General features: G+C 38.0%; 2 protein-coding genes, 2 long non-coding RNA genes and 1 pseudogene across 5 annotated transcripts; 4 read left to right on the forward strand and 1 right to left on the reverse strand.

Moving 5' to 3' along the window:
- Positions 1–5644: 5644 nt before the first annotated feature.
- LOC146467071 (uncharacterized) lies at positions 5645–7484 on the reverse strand. Its single transcript, XR_014867852.1, has 3 exons — positions 7456–7484; positions 6722–7188; positions 5645–6580 (listed from the first exon to the last, which is right to left on the reverse strand). It is a non-coding gene; the product is annotated as an uncharacterized LOC146467071 (long non-coding RNA).
- Positions 7485–8137: 653 nt separating this feature from the next.
- Positions 8138–10943, forward strand: LOC146467072 (uncharacterized). 2 transcript variants are annotated; one of them, XR_014867860.1, is made up of 3 exons: positions 8138–8378; positions 8896–9644; positions 9714–10943. It is a non-coding gene; the product is annotated as an uncharacterized LOC146467072 (long non-coding RNA). The 2 variants fall into 2 exon arrangements; XR_014867859.1 differs by having other exon boundaries at positions 8896–10943.
- A 1-nt stretch (position 10944) lies between these two features.
- Positions 10945–12887, forward strand: LOC146467073 (uncharacterized). The gene is made up of 2 exons (XM_085126365.1): positions 10945–11230; positions 11342–12887. The coding sequence occupies exons 1-2, from the start codon at positions 11038–11040 to the stop codon at positions 12457–12459; spliced, it is 1311 nt and encodes a 436-aa protein (XP_084982491.1). The 5' UTR covers positions 10945–11037; the 3' UTR covers positions 12460–12887.
- A 1043-nt stretch (positions 12888–13930) lies between these two features.
- LOC146467074 (melatonin receptor type 1A-like) lies at positions 13931–14882 on the forward strand (annotated as a pseudogene).
- A 6174-nt stretch (positions 14883–21056) lies between these two features.
- Positions 21057–23041, forward strand: LOC146467075 (uncharacterized). The gene is made up of 2 exons (XM_085126362.1): positions 21057–21180; positions 22646–23041. Exons 1-2 carry the CDS (start codon positions 21111–21113, stop codon positions 22999–23001), a joined length of 426 nt encoding a protein of 141 aa, XP_084982488.1. The 5' UTR covers positions 21057–21110; the 3' UTR covers positions 23002–23041.
- Positions 23042–27017: the final 3976 nt, after the last annotated feature.

The raw sequence follows: 27017 nt of genomic DNA on the forward strand, positions 1-27017 counted from the left end.
ATGTTAAATGACGAGAGTTGTGTGGGAGTTTTTGCATGACGCGAGCAGCGCGCGCTCTAGAAATCGCATGCGAAAGTCGTAAGCAAAGGTCGGTACCAACTAAATCGGCCTTAACGCGTAGCCTGACGGTGGTTGTACGTCGCTTCGCTTCTCTCGTGTGCCGAACAAATTTTTTTTATTGCTCTGGGACGCTTGTGACTTTCTCAGCGCCCAGTAGTATGAAAAGTAATGCTGAACGTTTTAGCCATGAATTGCTTTGGCAAAAATATGTTTAAACCCTGACACGAGATCTATAATCAGGTAAGAATTATTGGAAAATGATATGCAAAATGGCCGATAAATTTTTATTAAGAATTGCATCTGCTTATAGTTGTTATTTTATTAGTGGATTCAAGTTAAAAACTCGTTTTCGTACAAATAAGAAACAACGAATACCTAATTTCTAATTCTATTCTTAAGCTGTGTTCTAAACTTCTGACAAGTGCTTGCTACGTCGAAATGGAAATCAAAATAATCAAAATGAAATTGTGCGATTGTAAACGACAAAGAAAACAGTTAAAGTGGAAAGAACACACAAAGTGAGCGAGCAAGAAGTTCCTGTTTTACTTCTAACTACTCCAAGGCAGAATACCGGTTGTAGCTGCCTCATCTTAGCTCACAGACATCCCTACATCTTTAGCGTTTTGGTAGAGCTCTTATCAAACTCTTGAGGACACGAGGAAATTGCATAAACGCACAGTTCCTACTGGGAATTCTAAATACGCACACTCTCTCTTTTTTTGTATAAAAATATTGTTTTTCCGGCCCAGACTGAATATTCTTATTTTTCTGCCGATATTAGACTAAAAATATTCTTGTCAATATTGTTAGATTATAGCGTATCAGGATGAGCGTATGACATTTCCGTTTCAGGATGTATTGGGGTATCAATTACAAGCATTAATGGTGGCTAGATCTGCATCGTATCACATTGTTCAATTTTTTGGGCTTTAAACCAGTATGTATTACATGTACTGTTCATCGACCTTTTACTAGCATCGAACATTTGGCTAGTGCAGGGTTTTATCGTTTTATTGGCAAGTTTTGTCGTTTAGAGAAAGGTGGAATTTTATACGGTTTGGTTAAAAAAATATTGCATTGTATTTACCAATTTTCAACTCAGAAATTATATTCTTTTCAAGATCTTAGCCCCGGGTTTATTTTAAGAATAATCTTAAAATTTTGCAAATTCCAGCCTCGATGTTCTCATAAAATAAATTCTTATAAAAAATAAAAGAGTATACCATAAAGCCGAACACTACTCTGCATAAAGCTCGGCCTATTGGGGTTTCCAGCAGAGGCACCAAACGAGAATATTTAAGCAAAACACTTAACATGTTGTCTCCTGTGTTCCCAGATCGCTTGGTGGCCTTTTATATGTATATTTGTGTGATCTAATACACTCTGATCTACTTTAGATGAAAATTTAATTCGGAGATTGTGTTTTGGAAAAGAAACCGGATTCCCCTAATTTACGAACTGTAGTTGGCTTAACGAAAATGCTAGCTGACTTTATGTCGCATTTTAAACGACATATTTGCTCCCATGTAAACGAATAAACAGTTTAAACCGGAGGCGCTACATCGCTTGGAAGCGAGACACCTCAAAAGGTATCCGGTAACCTTAACAAAAATGCCACCTAACTTTATGTCGCATTTTAAACGACATATTTGTCTTTCCGCAAACTAAAGGAATTAGCAGACTGTTTATGGAAAAGGAACAGGATTCCCCTAATTTAAGAACTGTTGTTGGCTTAACGAAAATACTGGCTGACTTTATGTCGCATTTTAAAGGACACATTTGTCCCTCAGCTCCGCAAACGAAAGCAATTAGCAGACTGTTTATGGAAAAGAAACAGGATTCCCCTAATTTACGAACTGTTGTTGGCTAACAAAAAAGCTAGCTAACTTTATGTCGCATTTTGAACGACATGTTTGTCCCCCTGTAAACGAATCGAAAGGAATTAGCAGACCGGTTTCTGGAAAGAAACCGGATTCCCCTAATTTACGAAATGTTGTTGGCTCAAAGTTACCGTATATATTAGAGGTGTCTCGCGTCCAAGCAATGTAGCGCGCCCGGTTTAAACTGCAGATACTTAAACGCCTACATCAAATTTAAGCTTATAGAGCTGGCTATCAAGCTATAGGAATAATTTTGAAATAAAATGAATTGTCGAATTTTAGCGCGATTTTCTCGAATCAATTTTTAACACTTGAAGGGGACACTTCAAAGAGCTAAAACGCAAAGAGGATTTTTTCGTTTGCCTTCAAATTTGGACAGTGCTTAGTTTAACATACAAACAACAAACTGGTATCTGCAAATTTTTTTTGTCGAAATATTTTTTTTCTCCGAGAGCGATTTTTGTACGATCAAAATTCTTGGTATAGTTTGATAGCCAGCTCTATAAACTTAATTTGATGCAGGGGTTTAGGTATCTACAGTTTAAACCGGACGCGCTACATCGCTTGGACGCGAGACACCCCAAAAGGTATACGATAACCTTCACAAAAATGCTAGCTGACTTTGTGTCGCATTTTAAACGACTAATTTGTCCCTCCGCAAACAAAAGGAATTAGCAGACTGTTTTTGGAAAAGAAACCGCATTCCCCTAATTTACAAACTGTTGTTGGCTTAACGAAAATGCTCGCTGATTTATGTCGCATTTTAAACGACATATTTGTCCCTTGGCAAGCGAAAGCAATTTGCAGATTGTTTTTGGAAAAGAAACATGATTGCCCTAATTTTAAACTGTTGTTGGCTTAACAAAAACTTCCTAGCTGATTTTGTGTCGCATTTTAAATGTATACAGGTATTCATTTTATTTCAAAATTCTTGGTATAGTTTGATAGCCAGCTATATAAGCTTTAATTTGATGCAGGGGTTTAGGTATCTACAGTTTAAACCGGACGCGCTACATCGCTTGGACGCGAGACACCCCAAAAGGTATACGGTAACCTTCACAAAAATGCTAGCTGACTTTGTGTCGCATTTTAAACTTAGACTTATTTGTCCCTCCGCAAACAAAAGGAATTAGCAGACTGTTTTTGGAAAAGAAACCGTATATTCCCTTAATTTACAAACTGTTGTTGGCTTAACGAAAATGCTCGCTGATTTATGTCGCATTTTAAACGACATATTTGTCCCTTGGCAAGCGAAAGCAATTTGCAGATTGTTTTTGGAAAAGAAACATGATTGCTGACTTTAGGTGGCATTTTAAAGGACGTATTTGTCCTTCTGCAAACGAAAGGAATTAGCCTTCCGTTGTTATGAAAATTCGAACTGATTCTTTGCCGAAGAAGACAATACATTTTCTTTAACCCTTTAAACTTTCTATTTATTTGCATGTTTTAGATTTCTTCCAGTTCTGGGTTGTTTTTGTAACATTACAGCGATAGGAATTGCTACAACAACACATCATTTTTAAGAACGGCGAAAGACTTTCTATTTCTGTTTCATTACATCAATAGGTGATCCCCCGTGGAATTATAAGGTCAAATATTCCACTTTTTTGGTCCTTAAACTGGGAGAAAATGCATTATGTTGGCAGGCTGTAGCTTGAGAATTTAAAAACTGTTAACCTTTTATTGCCCTCCACATCTAAGGCACGATATTTCATTATAATTGGGTTGCATACAATGATTGATTTGTTTCACAGGCAGATATGAACATGTTGCATTTTTAACCTATATTTTATTGCATTAAACTACCTTGAGAGTACAAAGTTAACAACAACATTGCCACAAAACGTTAAAACTACTTCTTTTGACCGGTCACTGTCAGAAGTGGCTTCTATCAAACGTTGAATCTGGCGTTGTTTCTTTTCTGATATAGGCTATTCTCTTCTTGTACCGAGGAAGTTGAATTATCGGTCGCCAGCGAACGATAAATTAAATCAAAAATTGTTAAAGGGTTAAAACTACATCCGAATTTCAGGTGGTTTAGGCCTCCCGAACAGATCACCTCCGAAATCGAAATGAGCCGTTGCCAGTTGGTGCTCCTGTACGTCGTCCTATCTTATTCCTTGGAAATTATTACAATCGGAGTTGAATTCTAGCATTGGTCGATAGAGTCATAACTAAGACGTAACAAGCACCGTGTCAGAGGTTTAGAATACAATTTTAGTCTAGAATTTGGAACAAACGGTTCCAGAATGGAAGTGAAGTGTTACCACACGCAGAAGCCGTAAGTGAATTGTATGCATACGAATGTTTTGGCTTCTTGTAGACAACGAGGTGTGACTTGTTTGAGTTATGGGGCGCTGTTCTCCTTATTTTTATGAAATGTATATAGAGAGTAAGGCTGTTGGAGATTTTTGTAAAAATAGAACCTTGCGAAATAGCTGCATTCTTCCAAGCTGTACAATGTTGTTCGATATAGAATAAATATGTTTATTTTCTTCTGAAGCATTTCGGCGGGCCAGAATCCCAAATCCTCGAATCTGATTGGCTAATCGGGCGCTCGTAACCGTTCTGGCTGTTACGATACGAACCACGGGCCGGAATCCCAAATCCTTGAATCTGATTTGCTAATCGCGCGCTCGTAACCGTTCAAGCTTTTTATGATACGGACGACTGTACAGATTTTTTTCCACGCTATTCGCGGCAAATTGAAATTGTTGCGAAAGTTTACAAACAAAGGTAACAGTTACTCATAAACAACTTCCCGTGGAAATGTGTAAGGAAAATATAGATTCTGAAGAAAATAGATTCAGACGAGAGTGTACGCAGCGAAAGTGAATTTTACTGTTCAGAGGAAGAAATTCCCAACGAAACGACGAAGAACTTGAACAAGACAGGCAATTAAGCACAATTCAAGATTTTATTCACTCACTTCGACCTGATAACACTAAAATTTGACAACTTACGATCTGAACATTTGGCGAAAATACTTTTCCTCCGTTGGAGAGACAAGAGCCTTGGAAAACATTCCTCCTAACGAGCTCAACATTCTGCTGTACAGATTTTTCATGGACGTCCGTACAAAAGATTGCGGAGTGTACGATCCAGGTACACTTGCGTCGCTCCAGAGAAGTGTAGAGACAATTAGGTATTAGTTTTCTTCCACGAAAAGGAAAATAAAACACTTCTAACAATTGCGGGAACTCTTTGGGCTTTGACGTACAAACTCACAGTTATGACACGTTATTAGAGTGTGTATTTAGGAGTCCATTTGGTACATTTCAAAATTGTTAAGTATAAGTGTTTAATTATCTAACGTAACAATATATTTGGAGTTTCCTTTTAGCGCTTGAGGCAATTATTATTTACATTCAAAGACAGGTGTAACTTTGTTTCCGATTTTTGTCTTCAGTTCACGCATTTTGACATTTCACGAGTCTTGAGGGGAGCAAGTTATCGCGGTTGCTGCCTCGGGCTTTATTCTCCAATATACCAGCCGCCTGAAGGGACTTTATTTTTTTACCACAATTGTTTCTAATCTCGCAATCTGATTGGCTAATTTTCCGTTGTCGATAAGAGTCCAGACAACGCTACTCGCGTCAACTTGTCACGCAATGCTTTTTTCGCCCTCAAACATGGACGACTCAGAATTTCTGATCCCCCCACCATTTAAAACTGAACAAAACCTGCTATTTACATTAGATTCTAAGGGACTCAGAATTTCTGATCCCCCCAACATTTAAAACTGAATGAAATCGGCCATTTTCACCGATCCTAAGGGACTCAGAATTTCTGATCCCCCCATCATTTAAAACTGAAAAAAACCTGCTATTTACACCAGATTCTAAGGGACTCAGAATTTCTGATCCCCCAACATTTAAAACTGAATAAAACTCGCTATTTACACCTATTCTGAGGGACTCAGAATTTCTGATCCCTCCATCATTTAAAACTGAACGAAATCGGCTATTTTTACCGATTCTAAGGGACTCAGAATTTCTGATCCCCCCATCATTTAAAACTGAAAAAAACCTGCTATTTACACCAGATTCTAAGGGACTCAGAATTTCTGATACCCCCAACATTATAAAACTGAATAAAACTCGCTATTTACACCTATTCTGAGGGACTCAGAATTTCTGATCCCCCCATCATTTAAAACTGAACGAAATCGGCTATTTTTACCGATTCTAAGGGACTCAGAATTTCTGATCCCCCCATCACTTAAAACTGAACAAAACCGGCTATTTTCACCGATTCTAAGGGACTCAGAATTTCTGATCCCCCCATCATTTAAAACTGAACGAAATCGGCTATTTTTACCGATTCTAAGGGACTCAGAATTTCTGATCCCCCCATCACTTAAAACTGAACAAAACCGGCTATTTTCACCGATTCTAAGGGACTCAGAATTTCTGATCCCCCAACATTTAAAACTGAATAAAACTCGCTATTTACACCTATTCTGAAGGACTCAGAATTTCTGATCCCCCCATCATTTAAAACTGAACGAAATCGGCTATTTTTACCGATCCTATGGGACTCAGAATTTCTGATCCCCCCATCACTTAAAACTGAACAAAACCGGCTATTTTCACCGATTCTAAGGGATTCAGAATTTCTGATCTCCCCATCATTTAAAACTGAATACTGAACTGGCTATTTACACCTATTCTGAGGGATACAGAATTTCTGATCCCCCCAACATTTAAAACTGAAAAAAAGCGGCTATTTTCACCGATTCTAAGGGATTCAGAATTTCTGATACCCCCATCATTTAAAACTGAATAAAACTGGCTATTTACACCGCTTCTGTGGGACTCAGAATTTCTGATCCCCCCATTACTTAAAACTGAACAAAAGCGGCTATTTTCACCGATTCTAAGGGACTCAGAATTTCTGATCCCCCCATCATTTAAAAGTGAATAAAACTGGACATTTACAACGATTCTGAAGGACTCAGAATTTCTGATCCCCCCATCACTTAGAACTGAACATAACCTGGTATTTTACACCAAATTTTAAGGGACTCAGATTTTCTGATTCCCTCATTACTTAAAACTTAAAATAATTGGCTATTTATACCATATTCTGACAATGTGTATATATTTTCTCCGACCTCTAAACAGCTTCTTTAAACTCTCTATATTGATAAGTTGAATCCACTTCCATTTACACTTGTCAAGAGCGGTTGTCTTATTTCACCACCTTCTCTGGATGCTAGTGCACTGAAACGTGTTATCCTTTATTTCTGAAGAAAAATAAATATAACGTGTAAAAAGCTTTATACGAAAGTGAAGTGTAACATGGACGAGGACAAATTCTCTTAAACCAAGTCGATAGCAGGAATAACAAGCACAAAACTGTTCAGTGTTCAGCGATAAAATTATTTCCGGTACAATATAATCCATTTTAACCTGGGATTTCATTCAAGTCTTTTGAGTCTGTTTGAAGCTATTTAAAGTATAGCAAACACAACTGAATATTCTTTCCAACTTGAAAAGCAAAATGTACATACCAAAGGATGCATAGCCACTTTTTGTCCGCTCGCAACACAAGCAGTCCAAGCTCGCGTCACCAGAGAGCGTGTAATAATAAACTACTAATGGGACGGTGACCTTTGAGTGCAAGCGGTATTGGGTTACAGACAGCCGTTGAGATTTTTTCTTTTTGTATGGGAAATAAAATAATGTCGATTCTGAAGCTTAAATAGCGCTACATTTAGCTTTCATACAATAAAATTAATAAAACCATGCTTCTACTCTAATCTGCCCGTCTAGCTTCAAATAATTGATGTCTTTCGCTTTTTCACTAAATTCCTCGCCATTGAAATACTTGACATGATGTTAATGCGGGTCAAAATGTAACGGCCACGCTACAAAAGTCAATGAATGACCTTTGTAACAGCAACGATCTGACCGCAAAGGTCTCTCCTCGTCACGTGCACGTCCCAGGGACGAGGTTGTGTTCATGAGTCACGCAAGGTTCTGTGACACTTTGTTCTCCAACTTAGTTTCAAATAAAAGGATGATATCTGTGTAAAACCGGAGAAGAGAACTAGAAATAGTAGAGTGAAATAACTGCTGAGCCCAAAGATCTCTGAGACAATTTGGAGAGTTTATTAGGAAGCTACGTGACTCGACTGATCGAGCACGTGCTATGACGCACTACCGGACTCTGGACCGGTTGCTGTCGCGTGGTTCAAAATAATCTTCTTGTATTTCAATCCAAATTATCCTAAGCGTCAAGTTGGTTTATTCTCCGTTTTGGTGTTAACTCCATTCGAAAAAACTGAAAGGTAGGAACGTTTCATATTGTTTTGTGGAGAAGTTGCTGAGCTAAAGTATTGCTTCGATGAGACTGGAGACAACTAACATTTTGGGCGGCATTTATGATGGCTGATGGCAAAGTGCTGTTATACTCAGCTCACGCTGACTCAAGGTAATTATAAAGTTTCTTTTCATTGTATAAATTTACTAAATCCCTTGCAAAGCTAGCAGTTGTAAATCGCACTTGATGCACCTAAACGATAAAGAACATGATTTCACACTTCAGTTTTTGTCAATTTGTGTTTTGCACGTTTACCGAGGCAGTTATTCCCATTCAAATCGCGCGCGTCAATTAAGGTTTTACATTTCCTGCTCCTGACGGCGCCGCTCCTGACATGGTTGTGACCGTGGTTGTGACATTTCTATGCCATCCTTTTTAAGGCGAGATAAACCTTTTTCGATGAACCTTTGTCATGAGTTCATTTTGTTTGAACGAAGCATATGTATATATATATATATATCGTCCGTGGACTAATTGCATGGCCAAACGTTTGTAAACGTGTTGTCATATGCAAGACATGAAAGCAAACTTCATAAATAGAGTCACTTTGTTTTTCATCTGCACAGAAGATTCAGCGGTTTAGATTTACCTATTTTCATTGATCAATTGCTGAATATTTCGTTTTCAGTCTTACCGTAGCTGTTCGCCGGTTCAGAGAACCTGTAAAAAGGCGAGAAGATATGCAAGACCATGGAAAGAAACCCATCTGGGAGAAGAAAATACACTTTATAACTGAATTCTGTGGACTCGTCGAAGCAACGGTCCGAATTCCGGACTCCTGGACTTAGAAGCGTCATGTTTTTGAAACTAGATTTTTGTAGACGCAGTAATCCAGAGCTCAGAATATCAGACGCCTTGCATTGATGAATCCGTTTGTGCTTGGGTTTGTGTGGATTTCCAGTATTCTTTAGGCTGCTTGAAAACATAAATTTGCGTGGACAATGAGAATTTCTCTGCTAAAATGACGATTTCTTCATCGATTGTTTTTCACTCCACCAAAATCCACATAAAATTGAATCAAATAGAACTCCACGAAAAAAAAAAAAGAAAAACAGTTTAATGTTAAAAGGATCAGAAATTCTGAGCCCTTTAGAATCTGGTGTAAGTATCCGGTTTTATTCAGTTATAAATGATGGGGGGATCAGAAATTCTGAGTCCCTCAGAATAGGTGAAAATGACCGATTTCGTTCAGTTTTAAATGTTGGGGGGATCAGAAATTCTGAGTCCCTCAGAATCGGTGTAAATAGCGAGTTTTATTCAGTTTTAAATGTTGCGGGGGATCAGAAATTCTGAGTCCCTCAGAATAGGTGTAAATAGCGAGTTTTATTCAGTTTTAAATGTTGGGGGGATCAGAAATTCTGAGTCCCTTAGAATCTGGTGTAAATAGCAGGTTTTTTTCAGTTTTAAATGATGGGGGATCAGAAATTCTGAGTCCCTTAGAATCAGTGTAAATAGCCAGTTTTATTCAGTTTTAAATGTTGGGGGGATCAGAAATTCTGAGTCCCTCAGAATAGGTGTAAATAGCGAGTTTTATCGAGTTTTAAATGATGGGGGATCAGAAATTCTGAGTCCCTTAAAAATCGACGTAAATAGCCAGTTTTATTCAGTTTTAAATGATGGGGGGATCAGAAATTCTGAGTCCTTTAAAATCGGTGTAAATAGCCAGTTCAGTATTCAGTTTTAAATGATGGGGGGATCAGAAATTCTGAGTCCCTCAGAATAGGTGTAAATAGCGAGTTTTATTCAGTTTTAAATGTTGGGGGGATCAGAAATTCTGAGTCCCTCATAATAGGTGTAAATAGCGAGTTTTATTCAGTTTTAAATGTTGGGGGGATCAGAAATTCTGAGTCCCTTAGAATCTGGTGTAAATAGCAGGTTTTGTTCAGTTTTAAATGTTGGGGGGATCAGAAATTCTGAATCCCTTAGAATCGGTGTAAATAGCCAGTTTTATCGAGTTTTAAATGATGGGGGATCAGAAATTCTGAGTCCCTTAAAAATCGACGTAAATAGCCAGTTTTATTCAGTTTTAAATGATGGGGGATCAGAAATTCTGAGTCCTTTAAAATCGGTGTAAATAGCCAGTTCAGTATTCAGTTTTAAATGATGGGGGGATCAGAAATTCTGAGTCCCTCAGAATAGGTGTAAATAGCGAGTTTTATTCAGTTTTAAATGTTGGGGGGATCAGAAATTCTGAGTCCCTCATAATAGGTGTAAATAGCGAGTTTTATTCAGTTTTAAATGTTGGGGGGATCAGAAATTCTGAGTCCCTTAGAATCTGGTGTAAATAGCAGGTTTTGTTCAGTTTTAAATGTTGGGGGATCAGAAATTCTGAATCCCTTAGAATCGGTGTAAATAGCCAGTTATATTCAGTTTTAAGTGATGGGGGGATCAGAAATTCTGAGTCCTTTTATAATGCTTTTACGTTGAATTATAAGCGCTACCAGGATCAGATTTTGTATCTCTAGGAAAAAAGAGGAACAGTGAAAGAATTTACAGATGTTGACGGAAACGGTAAATTTAATATATTACTTCCCCTGGTCTTGACGGAAGACCACTTTCTTTCCGTCCAATTTGCTATTTTCGCTCGGAGTGACAATTTTTTTCAGTGCGCACTAATAGTCTTGCACCGAATTTGTCTAAATCGTAACGCCACATTTTAGTTTGGAACGCGTTCTCTACAATTTTCCCAAATTTTAATCTTGAGATTTTTAGCGACTTTAAAACTGACGACGATGTAACTGATATTAGCGACGATATAACTGATGAAGAAATGGTACGTTGTGTGAAAACTATCGAGAAAGAGCAAGAGAGCGTTACAAACCCACCTGAATGTCGGCCTCAAAGAAAACCTGAAAATGCTTGTTTTGCATTGCTGACAGATGAGGACCTAACAACAATATTAAGTAACGCAGAAGCGAAGGGGTCAAAGAAAAATACAAAGTGGATTGTTGGCACAATCGAAGGTAAATACATCTTAAAAAAAGGAAAAGTTATAACATGTTTCCAGATGAGCGTACAGTTTGAAAATGTGCTTAAAATGTTGCTAATTTATATTGTTTACATTGCACTCGCAGAATGGTGCCGTGAACGAAGACTGCCCTCCAACTTGTTAACCATGACCTTTGAATCTTTGGATAACGTCCTCAGACGATTCTATGCGGAGGCCAGAACCAAAAAGGGAGAAGAATATAGTAGGTCGTCCCTTCTCGGTATACGGAATGCTATCGAGAGGCATCTCGCAGCCAACGGACGGGAGGTGAAGATCACGAAGAACCCCTTGTTTGCGAAGTCCAACAAAATGCTTGAGTGTAAGCTGAAGTTGAACCGTAGAGAAGGAAAAGAGAACGTAAAACATAAGCCCGTCATCCAAAAGGAAGACATGGAGAAGCTAAAACGCAGTCCATTCCTAAGTTTTAACGATCCTGCGGATCTTCTTCGCCGAGTCTGGTTTATCATAACCTTGTTTTGGTGCCGGCGAGGGTGCGAGAGTCAAAGGCAGCTCAGAAGGGATAGCTTCAGGTTTATGAGAGATGCAGAAGGGCAGGAGTATGCTGAAATGGTCCACAGTGTCCAGACTAAGAACCACCAAGGAGGAATTTCAGAAAAAAACAGCCACGAAAGCCTCACTCGACTGTACTCAACAGGAGAGATCGGCGATTCATACTGGTGCCTGTCCAAATATGTGCAGAAACTCAACCCGCAACAGCAAGCCTTTTTCCAACGACCGTCGTCGAAAGCCAAAGAATCCGATATGATCTGGTACGAAAACAGCCCTCTCGGAGTGAATGCACTTGCAACAATGATGAAAGAAATCTCCCTTGGCGCTGGACTGTCCCAGAAGTACACTAACCACTCGGTGCGAGCAACCGCCATCACACTATGGTCAAACGCCAACGTTCCTTCACGCCACATCATGTCCATCTCCGGTCATGCAAACGAGCAAAGCATTTCAAGTTATAACTCCAGACCATCTGTAAACCAGTTGAAGAACTGCTCCAACATCCTCTCAAATGCTCTAGTTAGTAAACAAGCGAGTACAGCAGTCGTTCCAGTGACGCCAGCATCGAGTTCGATTTCGTACTCTGCCACAAACGCCAGTGCTATGGCCTTCCCAAATGGCTTTTTCCATGGCTGTACCATTGCAAATGCCAATGTGTATGTTTTGCCGCAAAGTCATTATAATTCTGCTTGAATATTTGCAGTAAATGAACAGTAAAAGTTGTATTTTCATGAATGAACGTTGAGCTTCGTAGTCGTTTTGCTCGTCGCTCGATTCAGAATTTTTGTGGTAGTTTTCTCTTGTTGTAATTAGCCAATCAGAAACGCTCATTTTGGGAAATAAACCAATCAGATTGCGAGAAAGTTATAGACAACTCCTTTCCTTCCCTTGTGTCACGGTCTTGGTCACGCTCTGAAATAAACATTTCTTTGACGTTGGTATTGTGGTAAAAAACAAATCGAATGTGGTTTAACGTTGTCTGCACTCTTATCGACAACGATATTCGTCATCACAGTGGTCAAAATTTGTTGTGGACTCACGAGGCGCAACATTTTGACCACTGTGATGACGAATATCGTTGTCGATAAGAGTGCAGACAACGCTAAACCACATTCGATTTATTAAATCGCATTTATATCCCTCACAAAAGCCTCCGTTGCAGGCTACATTGTGGATCCAAAACAATACTGAGAATGCAAATATCAGTGGTCTACTGAAACAGCTGCACACACTTTACAAGGCTTGCATTACACAGTCTTTCGAGACTAGTGTTTTTGTGTCAAAAGAAATTTTTATGACAACTGGGAATAAGTATTAATCCTTCCTTTGCCATTCTGAATTTTCATTCAAACTGAAGCGAATTTTTTGAGAATCGATCAAAAATCATTTGAATACTGTAGCGCGTGTGGTTGATTGACTGTTGATTTTACATGTTTGATGTTGTGAACACCAATTTTAATTTTACTAATATCATTACTGACCTTAGTTTAAAGCTCATCAATTGACTGTTTGGTGCCATAAGATGACAGGCTTAGGAATTATTTATTTATTTAAGGTGAATCGATGTTTTGAATCGATGATTCGATATCACGAAACAATAATTATAATTGTAATTTTTTAAACTGTTGTAGTATGTCAAAAAATTGAGCTAAGGAAAATTAAAAATCGTATAACGCCATTTTTAAAAGTTATACTCGGCATTCCGGACGCCAAAGCGGTCTTTCTTTGGATACCACAATTCCTCCCCCCCCCCCCCCCCTTGTTTTTAGGAAGTTGTCCCCACTATTGTCCATTAAAACATCTTCGAATTATGTTCCCATTAAATAATACAATAACCATCTCCGGTTATTTTCCGAAAATACATATCAGTTTTTGTCCACGTAAAGGAAAATAAAATACACCTAAAAGCAATTGCGGGGACGTACAAACCCACAGTAATGAAACATTATTAGAGTGTGTAGTTAAGAGTCAATTTAGCACATTTTAAAGTTGCTAAGTATAAGTGTTTAATTACGTAACAATGTATTTGGAGTTTCCTTTTAGCTCACGCATTTTGACATTCAACTTGTCTTGAGGCGAGCAGATTATCGCTAGCCAGCCGTGTTTTACAACGAGGTAAGCGTCAAAATTTGAGCCAAACCTTTGCCTATGGTGTGCAATAATCATGGAGGAATCAATTTCTCTTGAGCTTCTAAAGAGGTGCAAAATATCTTGTTTGGACTGAGACAGTTTTGCTCTCCGTCATCAACGTAGCTGCCTTCTTTGGAAATCTTTTCGTTTGTTACGCTGTGTACAGAAAACAGAGACTTCGCTCGCTGCCAAATATGTTTGTAGTAGCACTGGCTGTGAGCGATATTTTAATCTCTATCTGCTGCATGCCTTTTTCAGTTGTAACTCTGTACCACAGCAGGTGGATTTTCGGTGCAAATTTTTGCCTATTTCACGGATTCTCATTTTTTACGTTTTCAATGAGTTCTCTGCACATCAAGGGAATAATCGCTGTCAGCCGATATTTCTGCATCGTCAAACAAGAAATGTACGGCGTGTTATTCAACAAACGAAGGATTCTCGTGTACATTGCCGCTGTGTGTTGCGTGCCCCTTGTTGGATCTGTGCCTCCACTTCTTTTCGCAAAAGGAGGATATAGACTAAAACCCGGACAAGCAGCATGCATGTAGGCATTTACAACCAGCATTGCTTACACAATCTTTATTGAATGCGTTTATATTGGAATACCCTTATCACTCATCACATTCTGCTACATCAAAGGGTTTTACTCTGTTTCTCGAACCAATCAAGTTTTCTCCCTTGAGAATAACCCTCAGCAGCTTCGAGCAAACGTCGAAGAAGCGAAAGTGACCAAGACTCTGGCGAAGGTGATAGCTGGTTTTGCGTTATGCTGGATTCCGATTTGTGTAATGGATTACATTGACGCTGTGCGCGGGGAACGGAGTCTGCCACGAGAGGCCTACCTTACATACGGGTTCTTGGGTTATTTGAGCGGTACCATCAACCCATTCATATATGGTAGCTTGAATAGATACTTCGGGCAAGAGTATAAAGTGATTTTGAGGAAGTTTTTTTTTGCTGCCAAAGCTGTAGTCGTTCATAGCTGACCTGCATGCAGTGTTTTATTAGCGAAATACCTATTGATAGTAATATAAACAAATACGCATGCGTCTTATACACATTGCTCTAGCAAAGCGATTTTGAGGAAACTTTGACATGACTTTGTATTATCAAGTCACTCTCAAGACGTATGGTTCTTACATTGCGCTTTGCAGTCTTAACGTCGACTAGAGCCCAAGTTCCACGATCCGATAGTGACATTGACCTTTTAAAAAGTGCGAAGGCACGGCGGAACGGTATTAAGACAGAGATTTTTTTAGTCATCTGCACATTCTCCCCTCCCTCTCATCTTCCATAAAGATATGAGAATAAAACGGTTGTGGATTTATAGCACGTCCCGACATGTTTCTTTTGTGGTCCTTAAGGAAAAGTTATTCTATTTCGTGACGTGGAAATTACGTCATGATTTCAAAACGGCGGCCATCTTGGATCCGCCATATTGAATTTCCCCAACATTTCGAAAACCATCAAAATTATCAAAAAGTAATTAAAACAAATACAAGACACAAAATTATCTGAGGTCATTAAACGATTTTTCAAAAAGTTCATTTTTATCCTTAAAAATGGGAATAGTCCTATTTGTAAAAAGACTGCCTCTCAAAGTGTGGTTGCCATGGTATTAAAAAGTTTAGTGAGCGCTGACAAAGCAGACCAAATTTTCTTCGATACATTTCTGAAAAAGCCAGGAATGAGCCATCTCCGAGTTACTTTGAACTTCGTTTTGAAAGCTAGGCTAAGTCTAAAGTTTTTATTATGAAAATTAGTTTTCATTGACGTACTAGCGAAGCTAATTTTCATCTGAAAAATCTTCCAGTTAGCCCCGATTTTGTAATGAGGTTCACAGTAACTCGGAAATTGCCCATTTTAGTGCCGTTTTAGCAAATATCAAAAAAGGTATTGACGTTCAAAGTTTGCGCGGGTAGAATTCCCTCCCGCTCTAGATAGGGTGAAAAGCATATGAAAGTGGTATCGGATTGTTGGTTTGTTTTATTATTTTAACGAACAATTTATTAGTAGCGTCAAGGGTGCAAGGTTTTGCTTACGTTTTCAGTATTCGTATTCTGGCTGACAGTTCCCCGCCATTATTTGACACACACCTATAGCTAAGCTGACTAATTTGGAAACGAATGTTAGTTTTCTCTTTTTTCAGTTTTAAATGACTGTATGTAATAAATCGAGTTGTGATCACCTTTTAAGGCGGCAGTAAAAAAGTTGAAATGAAATAGACGAGCTAGTAGGTTTGAACTTTTTACTAGCAAATTTTATTGAAAATTTGTTACCGCCGAGATATAAACAACAACATAAAAACAGTGATGAATAAACCTCACAACCAGAAGTAAGAATAAAAAGAGCAACCATACTAGTACCCAAAAACGAAAACAGAGCACTGTTACCCTAGCTTAGATGCCGTGGAGATTTAGAAATTTAAAAGAGACCAAGCGGCGAAGAATACTGAAAAAATTACCGGGTCTGTCGTTCGGCGCTACTACAAGAAGATCAAAGTGACAGACCTGAGCCATGAAAGAGAACGCAGCAGAGCTCTTGGAGCAATTTTTCTAAAGATAAGAGACATCAGAAAAGAAACAGATCCTTTTGCTTTGAAAATGCCATAATTTATTGAAATTTAAGCTCATTGTTATTTACCATGGCCGCTTTCACACTCGAGAAAGTCTTTTAAGTAAATTTCTCTTCATCGAATTTCTCTTACCTTCAAGAAAAAAGTTTTATCCGCTGTATCATTGTACATGTTCACCACAAAAATAATATATAAGTGGTCCTTGAACAGTGTCAGAAGCTTTGTAAACGCAAATGAAAAGAAATAAACAACACCATCCAACGTCGCATGTTCATTCACAGAAGTAAAATTTTGATCTGGGCGCGCCGAACCCATTTAAGTGCCGTGCTCTCATGTTTACGTGACAGTCTTTGAGCCAATCAGAAACCGTCATTTTCAGACGGCAATACGACTTTATATTGACGTCTCAGCGCAATGGGAAGATCCCTCAGGATCGCGATAACTAGTTATATAAATTAAACTTACGCCCCAGCAAGGGTATACAGCTCCAAAGATCAATGATCGCCAATACGTTTCAAGATGAAGCTGCTAATTTATTCAATGACCTTCCCCTTTCTTTAAGAAACTGCATGGATCCAATTTTATTTTTTAAGGAGACGAAGAAATTGCTACAAAGTAAAGCCAGGTCCAGACTGTGATTGATTTTCAATTAGCGTTTGGAACACATAATTCATTCTAACACCGTTTTTTCTTAAGTTTGTCTTAGTTGTAATTAATTTTAGTTAGATATTAAAGGATGAAGAGCCACTTTGTGGAAATGCTGTTAATAAAGTCTTTATAATTATTATTATTATTATTATTATTATTATTATTATTATTTATTATAACACAATCTAATGGTATAAGAGCAGTTTTTTTGCAGAGGGTTAAGTGTTTTCAAAGAGTCTTCCCACCTTGAATTGTCCAAATGTTATTTAGTATGTTGTTGGCTTTGTGTGGCGGAAGGAATCTTAATCACCCTTTCTTTCAGAAGGTTGGGCCTAAGCAGACACCGCTCCACTAATCTTCTGAAGATAAGGAATGAATTAAGTCCGGAAAAAGAGCGGCGTCAGAATCAGCTTGTTACGGCAGTTTTAGCAGCGTTCGTTTGGTACCTAATTCTAGTCTAAAGCTGTATTCTAAACCTTGGACACGGTGCTTGTTACCCTTAGTTACGATTCTATCGACCAATGGTGGAATTCAACTCCGATTGCAACAATTCCCAAGGAGTAAGATAGGACGATAGGAGCACCCACCCGCAACAGCTCACTTCGATTTCGGAGGTGATCTGTTTTTGTATTGTTAAGCTCGACAGGGTCCGTCGCGTTATGCGCCGGTTGTACGACGTCGCTTGTCTCACGTCCCGAGCTAAACGCATAAATGTCTCATTGTTTTGGGACGTTTGTGAACGGCTAAGTGCCCAGTAGCGTGACATACCACGCAGTAGGTTTTACCCATGAATGGGCCTTATCACGGTTTTCGACGCGATTTTGACGAGTAGGCAAACACGCCTGAAATAATGATGTTTGTATAGAAATCCGATGTCAAATAATTTTCATAAAACATCGCTTCTGATAAATTCATGAATTGGAAACCTTTGGCAATACGTAAAGGATTTTAAGAAAAAAAAAATGAGGGATGTAGCTGTGCCAGAGAGCATCCAGTCGTGTTTTGCACTTTCCATACATTTGTCTGTATAGCGAACCAGCCATGTACTGCTACTAAAAATAGTTCTCGGGAAAAGAATACAGACAAATGTATGGAAAGTTCAAAACTTGGTGCCTCTGCTGGAAACCCCGATAGGTCGAGCTTTATGTAGAGTAATGTTCGGCTTTTTGTAAACTCTTTTTTTTTCCTTGATACGAATTTTTTTTTAAGATTATTGAGGCTGGACATTGCAAATTTTTAAGAATATTTTAAGAATAAACCAGAGGCTGAGATATTGAAAAGAATATAATTTTGTGTGTTCAAAATTTGTAAATACAATGCAATATGTTTTTGACTAAACCGTGTAAAATTCTTCCTTTCTCTAAACGACAAAACTAGCCAATAAAATAAAACCCTAAACTAGCCAAATGTTCGATGCTAATGACAGTTCGATGAATGGTACAGGTAATTCATATGTATGGTATACAGCACAAAAAACATGAAAAATGTCATACGATGCAGATCGGGCCACCAAACACTTGTAATTGATACCCCAATGCATCCTAAAACCGAATTGTCATACGCTCATCCTGATACGCTATAATCTAACAATATTTACGAGGATATTTTCAGCCAAACGTCGGCGGAAAAATAAGAATATTCAGCCTGGGCCGGAAAAACAATATTCTTTCAAAAAAGAGAGTGTACTAAGAATTCCCAGGAGGAACAGTGCATTTATACAATTTCCTCGTGTCCTCAAGAGTTTGATAAGAGCTCTACCAAAACTCTAAAGATGTAGGAATGTCTCGGTGAACTAAGATGAGGCAGCTAGAACCTGTTTTCTGCCTTGGAGTAGTTGGAAGTAAAACAGGAACTTCTTGGTCGCTCACCATGTGTGTTCTTTCCACTTAAGCACTTTTCCTGTTTTCTCTATCCTATCTTCTCTTCTTATTTTTCCGTTCACATTCGCACAATTTCATTTTGATTATTTTGATTTTCATTTAGACGTGACAAGCACTGCCTCAGAAGTTTAGAACACAGCTTTAGAATAAAATTAGAAATTAGTTATTCGTTGTTTCTAATTTGCACTAAAACGCAGTTTAAACTTGAATCCGATAATAAAATAATAACTATCAGCAGATGCAATTCTAAATAAAATTTATCGGCCATTTTGCATAAAATTTTCCAATAATTCTTACCTGATTATAGTTTTCGTGTCAGGCTTGAAAAAATATTTATGCCAAAGCAATCCATGGCTAAACTTTTTGCATGACTTTTCACACTACTGGGCACTAAGAAAGTCACAAGCGTCCCAGAGCAATAAAAAATTTGTTCGGCACCCGAGAGAAGCGACGTACAACCGCCGTTCTACGCGTTAAGGCCGATTTAGAAGGTACAACTTTTGCTTACGACCGTCGGAAGCGATTTCTGGAGCGCGCGCTGCTCACGTCATGCAAAAAATCCCACACAACTCTCGTCATTCAACATTGCCTATATCTACGATTGTCGTAGGATTTAAAAACATGTTTTAAAATCCCACGACATTTTCTGTGACGTACACGACAGTCGTAAGGAAGTTGTGGGTTTCATTTACACGAAACAATCTGTGTCGTAGCCCTGTCGTGAGCTTGTCGCATGCGACAAAAGTCTTACCGTGTAAATCGCCTTTTATGCGGCAGACCATATCGCACATAACTAAGTTTACAACTTCAAATTAAACTACAGTAACAAGCTGACTCTGACAACGCTTTATTCCCAGACTTAATTTATCGATTATGTTCCGCAGGTTGGTGGCGTGGTGTGATGAATAGGCCAAAGCCTGTGAAATAATGGGCAAAAAAGCTTCGTTCTAGACTAGACAAAATTGCAAGTCTCTTTAATAATCCTTAACCCTGCGTAAGAAATCGAAACGGCCAACCTCTATTGAGCCGTCAGTTGTCAAAGTCCCGAAAATTGCTTCCGTTAATTGCTGTAATTCTGACCTCTATTAAACGGTCTCCTCTATTAAGCGCTCGCGGTCACCCTTTACTATGGCCCAACGAACTGTTTCTATTGTCTTGATCGGTTTTAAAGGATCAATTTGTAAAAGGAAAGCACTGAAATGTAGTAACAAATGGTGGGCCAGGCAAATTGAATATCTAATGGTCTGCAATACTGACTATGCGATCTTGACGTTAATGTTTTATTATTCCATTTCTATACCATCTTCTCCTTTGTTATACCATTTTATCGCTGAAGTTTCTTAAGCAAGTAAGTGATTTTGTGGGCGCTTTTTGTGCGTAAACTGTACACTAAGTTATTAAATATTATATAAAATGTCACTCTTATTGTGTTTGGCATGAATCCTACGCAATTAAGCAGTCAACAGTGGTCACCTGGTGATTCAACGAAGGTTAATACCAGTTCGACTTTGCTTTTCAGAAATGAGCATTACAAAGTCGTTCTGAATTGTTTTTGGGCTAACTTTGTCCCTGCCGTATGAAAAGGTGATCAAAACTGGATTTATTACATAACGTCATTTTTAACGAAAACAAGAAAATTTGCAAGTTTATATGGACAACATACAGCCGGTGTAAACTAGTGCCCAGCTACCACCTCAGAGTTGACACAAATATCTATAAATGCGTGTTGTTTGTAGAGTTTTTATCAAAACCTTAAGCGATATTGTATCAAGACATTCAGTACGCCCACGAACTTGGCCGCTTGTTTTAAGAACCACTCGTTGACTTTGTTTTGAAACCTGAAAACACAGGACTTCTCAGGTTTAACAAACATCTTAAAAATCAAATTTTAACTTTACAAATAATCTATCGAGATTAAGTTGAAACAGTTGACGGTTTACCTTGTTTATAGTTTAAACAGCAGGCCTGCTGCTTGAAGAATGGTAAGAGATACTCGTGTTATTTAAACAGTTGAACATAGCATAATTTAGATTTAACAAGATATAGAGTATTTATGTGGTTCGTTGAATTGTGAATTTCTCAGTTTTCATCTTAACCTCTGTTAAGGCGAAATGGATCTCAAACTTATGTTCGCCCTGCTTGTCTTAATGACCGTTTTGGTGTGTCTGTCTGCTGATCAAGGTATTTTTTGGTCTGTTATTGTATAAATTTATTCCAACAAAGTTGTCTGTTATTCTCGCTTCTGGGAAATCTGCTAGTAACAGTGTTTTCAACAAAGCTCGCGCTTTAACTGCACCTTTTGTTTAATGAGAACATGCGTCGATATAAATATCATTTCGGGTTGTAAACAACAGAGTATCCCTATTTTTGAGGTGATAGATTTAGTGCTTACCGTAACGAGCAAGCAGCGATCTGTAAAAAAAATGAAAGATTCTCGTAAAGCAACAGTCACAGACTGTATTCATTAACAATTGAACAGTTTTTTTAATTATTCCGGAACAGTTCACTTATCACGCTTACTTAGTTTTGCAGCAGGCTGCTGAGATTCATTCAACTGTCCTCTAACTCTGGCTCTGAATTTCTCGCAAAAAATTCAATTGCATAGAGGTCCGAGATTAAAAGAAAGGCACTTTTGCTTCTATAGAGTGTAACTTTATTTAAAACGTGATTCGGTGGGCCGATACAAACGAGAGAGCTGACGGAGGGAAATGGCCCATTGCGCACATAGCGGAGAATGCAGCCTTCTTTATAAGTCACTAAATTTCTTTTTTTTTTTTTTTTGATAAGAGTAATATTTTTAGCCATTCACTACAATAAAAGAACTATTCCTCCTCTACAAGTACCCGTCATCGCATAGTGTACATATTGGTTAGTAGGGTTGTAGGGTTTATGGCCATAATTTAATTAAATGATTGCAATAGTGATTGGATGGTAATCAGAAGGTGACTGAAACTAGAGATTATGAGGGCGTAATTACTTTAACTTTGAATTATTTTTATTTCCTCTACCGGTCTCTTCTTGTACCTTATTCTTACCAATTTTCGCGCGTACTTAATTTCGCAAAAAAATTGGGAGCCGAATTTAGCGAAATTTCCAAAAAAAAAAATTGGAACAAGAGTGTACTTTTATTTCACGATTTTGACTGTGTTTTATTTTTAAAATTCAAAGCCTGAGCTAAATGCACTTGTTACAAATTAATTAAACAGAAAAAAAGAAATTCTGGAAAGAGACAAAGGTCTGGTTCAATCTAACAACAAGGAACCTAGAAATGGAAACTTAGATGACTGCACCAAAGAGGTTTTGTCCGAATTACAAGCTGAAGAAGCTGGTGAATAGGCGGAAGAATTCCGGTCAATTCTCTGCAAGGCCCGGTCAACTCAAAACATTTAAAATTCTTATTTATTATTTCTTTTTTGCTATATGATATGGTATTACATTTTGCGAAATCTTTTTCCTTTTTTTGGGCGTATTTAATTTCGCCATCTATTTTTTTGAAATCGTAAAAATCGCAAAAATTAGTAACAATAAGGTAGTTGAAATAATTACCTTTAGAAGTGCTCAACAGCTCAGTTGGTGAACCAAAAAATTCAGTGAGAACCATAAGGTGTGAAAAATAACGCGCATTTTTTATTTGTTCCATCTAAAGGTCAGTCTGTTTCGCGTCATGAGGAAGACCAGGAAGACACCAGAATGAAGAAGAAGGGAAGTAAAGCAATGAAAAAGTTGGCCTGTAAGAAAACACGTAAGAAGAAGCAACGCGGTCAGATAGGTACCATCTGCTACAAGAAGTGCTTTCTGTGGTTCTGCGACTGGTCGTATTGTAAAGGAGATTATGTATGCTGTACACCAGGGAAAAAAGGTGGCGGTTGTTGCCCCTTTGATTATCCAGTGTGCTTGGGCCCTCACTGCTGCCGCCGAGGTAATGACAAAATATGTTCTGGTGACATCTGCTGCCCACCATACCTTAAATGCTGCAGCAATACTATCGGCTGCTGCCGGTAGATAACCCAGTGGAGGTACAGTGTGATCACAAGAATATGTGAAAATTTAAGGCCGTAAATCGTGGTGGTGTAGACTGATTTGATTAATCTGAAAATAAAATGAATCTATCTCGGCTTTATGGCGTCTTCAGTTTTTCTGCTCTTTTCAGAAATTTTAATAATTCCGACATTTTCTCGTGAAATTTTAAGAGGATTGAACAATTTTAGTGATTCACATGAATGATATTACTGAGATTGTAATTTTCTTACCTTAACTTGGTATTTTCCTTTTCGCTCGAGGTTCTATCCACTACAAAACCTTTTTACTGGTAGAGAAAGGTAGAATTTTATACGGTTTGGGTAAAAAAATATTGCATTGTATTTACCAATTTTAAACACAAATATTATATTCTTTTCAAGATCTTAGCCCCGGGTTTATTCTAAGAATAATCTTAAAATTTCGCAAATTCCAGCCTCGATATTCTTTAAAATAAATTCTTATAAAAAAATAAAAGAGTGCACTTTAAAGCCGAAAAGCCGAACACTATTCTGCATAAAGCTCGGGGCCAATCGGGGTTTCCAGCAGAGGCACCAAACGAGAATATTTAAGCAAAACATTTAAAATGCTGTCTCCTGTGTTCCCAGATCATTTGGTTTTAAAAAGACGCTCACGTCCCCTTGTATGGTGTTGGATACTTAATCCACAGGGACCTCCAATATACAATGAATAACCACAGGTGGCCATGGCCAGGAATTCTTCACAGACCATCGGATTAATTAAATCAAGTGAATTCATTTTTAGGCGTGCCACGAAAAGAATGTACATCTTAAAATTAGAAACAATACGTTTTGATTGACACATTATATTTCTATGGTTCTCTTTTGCGACCCAAACATGAATAAAAATGAAAATTAGCCACATGTATAAAAATTTAATTTGATGGAGTCATTATATAAATCCACTAGGACCGGCTTCGCGTTTCTGCAGCCCAATTCAGTGAAAGCATTTTGAACTCGTTAGATCGTTGGAAAAGGTGCCCATCTAAAAGGAGAGCATAAATATATTTACAGAGGTTATTTCCTACTATGCCCAACGCCAGAAAAATTTTTACCGACATAAATTTCTCTACGTTCCCCAAAGTCACTAGTCATGTTCCATTATTCCGCGAGACAGGGGTTTAATTTATAGCCCCCTACGGGCGAAGAATGGCTAACGCTTTCACAACACCTTACAAGGCCAGTGACATTTTCATTTTTTTCCCCATCCCACCTGTCCCGATGTGCCCGCGTTTCTGTAACGCAATCTCATTGTTTAATCATGGCGAAAGGTCAGCAGAACTTAAACGATTTGTGGATGAGAATCTCCGGTTCAAAGCAGGATTTTAATGGTTGCTAAAATAATAGGCCTTATCACGGTTTTCGACGCCATTTTGACGAGTAGGCAAACATGCTTGAAATAACAGTGTTTGTATGGAAATCCGATGTCAAATAACTTTCATAAAACATCGCTTCTGAAAAATTCATGAATTGGAAACTTTTGGCATTAGGAAAAGGATTTCAAGAAAAAAACTGGAGGGATGTAGCAGTGCCTGAAAGCGTCCAGTCGTGTTTTGAACTTTCCATACATTTCCCTGCATTTTTTTCCCGCGAACTATTTTTAGTAGCAGTTCACGGCTGGTTCGCTTTACAGACAAATGTATGGAAAGTTAAAAACACGACTGGACGTTTCCTGGCACAGCTACATGCCTCCAATTTGTTTTCTTAAAGTCCTTTTCCTAGTGCCAAAAGTTTCCAATTCATGAATTTTTCAGAAGCGATGTTTTATGAAAATTATTTGACATCGGATTTCCATACAAACACTGTTATTTCAAGCATGTTTGCCTACTCGTCAAAATGGCGTCGAAAACCGTGCTAAGGCCTATTTTTGGTCATTAAGGATAACAAAGCTACAAATATTTGACTCCTTGGAGGCGAAAGACAATTTTTTCGGTTGATGGTCGTCCTGACGGACTTTTTTTTAATTTATTTTATTTATTTACAACAGCGGCGGTGTATCACATTGATTTCGCATAACAAATCATCAAAATTGCGGCTGTGACCTACTGAAACTATAACTTGATATATTTTGAAATATCCAGTTCTTGATATTTCACGAGGTAAGAGGAATTTATCATTATTTTCTTAGCAAATCGTTGTTTTCATGTTGTTATGCTAATAACGAAGGCGGTGTTTGTTGACAAAAGTACAGTTAAAATTTCTTCTTCTACAATTTTGTCCTTTTAACTGCCCAAAAGTTTTATTGTATATTCTTACAGATGAGCCATTGCTCTTTAACTGACATGCAGTTTTAGGATACCAACTAATGTATGTTTAGCGAAATTTGGCTTAAAAGTCCCCATTTTTTGGCACTTGAAGAGTAGTTCAAAAGAGAAGAAATTAAAAATGTTGTAAAAAAAAAAAAAAAAAACGGGTTTCGATCAAATTTCCAAGAAAGCTTCACAACCTAACAACAATATGCTTGTCTCGGATAACATTTTTTTTTTTTTTAGGATTTGTAACGTCTTCTTTGTAAGGCAAATTGTTAAAAGTTTGCACTAAAATGGCCGCTGAAAGCCCTCTCAGAGCGGCAAAACCAAGATGTTCGTACTACAGCTAAAATACGAATCGCACTGAGCTGAAAGTTATATTTATGTGAATCACTTACATAGACCTTTTTTCTCTGAGAATGTTTGACGGTACTTAACGGAGAATCAACAACAGGATATTAAATTTGAATTAGGGAGAAACGAAGACTCGGAAAAAATCCGAGTCCCTTTTGGGGATCGGATTTTTCCGAGTCTACGTTTCTTCCTAATTCAAATTTAATTTAATGTTTGACGGGTTTCATTTTTTCTCCTCCAAACGGCGATAGTCGATATTTATGGAGGACGGCTCTTAAGAGATGGATTTATCAGAAATTTAATCATTACGCACTATTTTTTTTTTAACACAAGGCCGTTTCAGTTTTTTAACGTTTTACTGGCGAACCGACGGGTTCACTTATTATGTCAAAATGCGGGAAATCCGCTTTTATAGCCTTTTTCTTATTTGCCATAGGAATAAAATAAGTCGGCCCCGCAGAACATTTTACAGATTTAGTTTATTACAATGTCTACTGTAAACTAGCAATATGGTGTCATTTCTAGAACTGGTGTATTTTTAGAGAAATTCAAGAAAATATGTTGCCTGTTTTATCCATCAACTGAATTAAAATGGCCGAAACACAGTCTACTTCATTGACTGTTTAATTTATTAACAGATAATTAAACAAAAAGCCACATTTATTTTTGTAGTGTTAAATAAATGTTTTAACTTTGGTGTAAGTCCTAAGTTGTAGTGTAAGAAATGGTGTACATTTGGCACTTTTCACATCAGGTTCTGAGTTCTAAACTGGGTTTTGTGGTGCCAACAAACAGCTGATGTTACCATGGCAACAAGTAAGAACGTTAATAAAGGGCGTTTTGGAACTTCCCCCCTAAAGATCTCTTTGCATGCCAAATTTAAGACGGGGTCGAAAATTTTCATTTCCCACTTTGTTTAATTTTTACGGAGAAGTGTTCTTAACATTACATGGTATCAGAAGTGATTTTGATCGATGGCTTTTCTACACTCGCTGCCGGAACCGCTCTCTTTGGAAATCAATGACTCCAACCTCGCTGAAAAATGGAGCAAATGGAAGGACTATTCCGTTCTAAGGGTGTTAGAGTTTACTGAAAGTAGGAAAAACGATGTACTCAAGAAATTGGCTATGCCCAATAGCCTTAAGAAAAAAAAAGGAATTTTCATGTGAATTCTTTTTCTAACTCAATTTGAATCTGCAAGGGTTCGAGGGAAACGTTGGTTCATATCTCGTGCATTGGACAAAAGCACGAACACTAACACCCGATAGGTGAATCCTTTTTTTCACATTTTTCTTTTCCCTGTTAATGGTAGCACCATGTTTTAATACAAAATAGTGCAATGTATGCGACCCTGACCTCATCACTAAACGTAAAAAAG

This window comes from Pavona decussata, unplaced genomic scaffold (assembly GCF_977016875.1).
Source record: "Pavona decussata unplaced genomic scaffold, jaPavDecu1.1 SCAFFOLD_138, whole genome shotgun sequence".
NCBI lineage: Eukaryota > Metazoa > Cnidaria > Anthozoa > Scleractinia > Agariciidae > Pavona > Pavona decussata.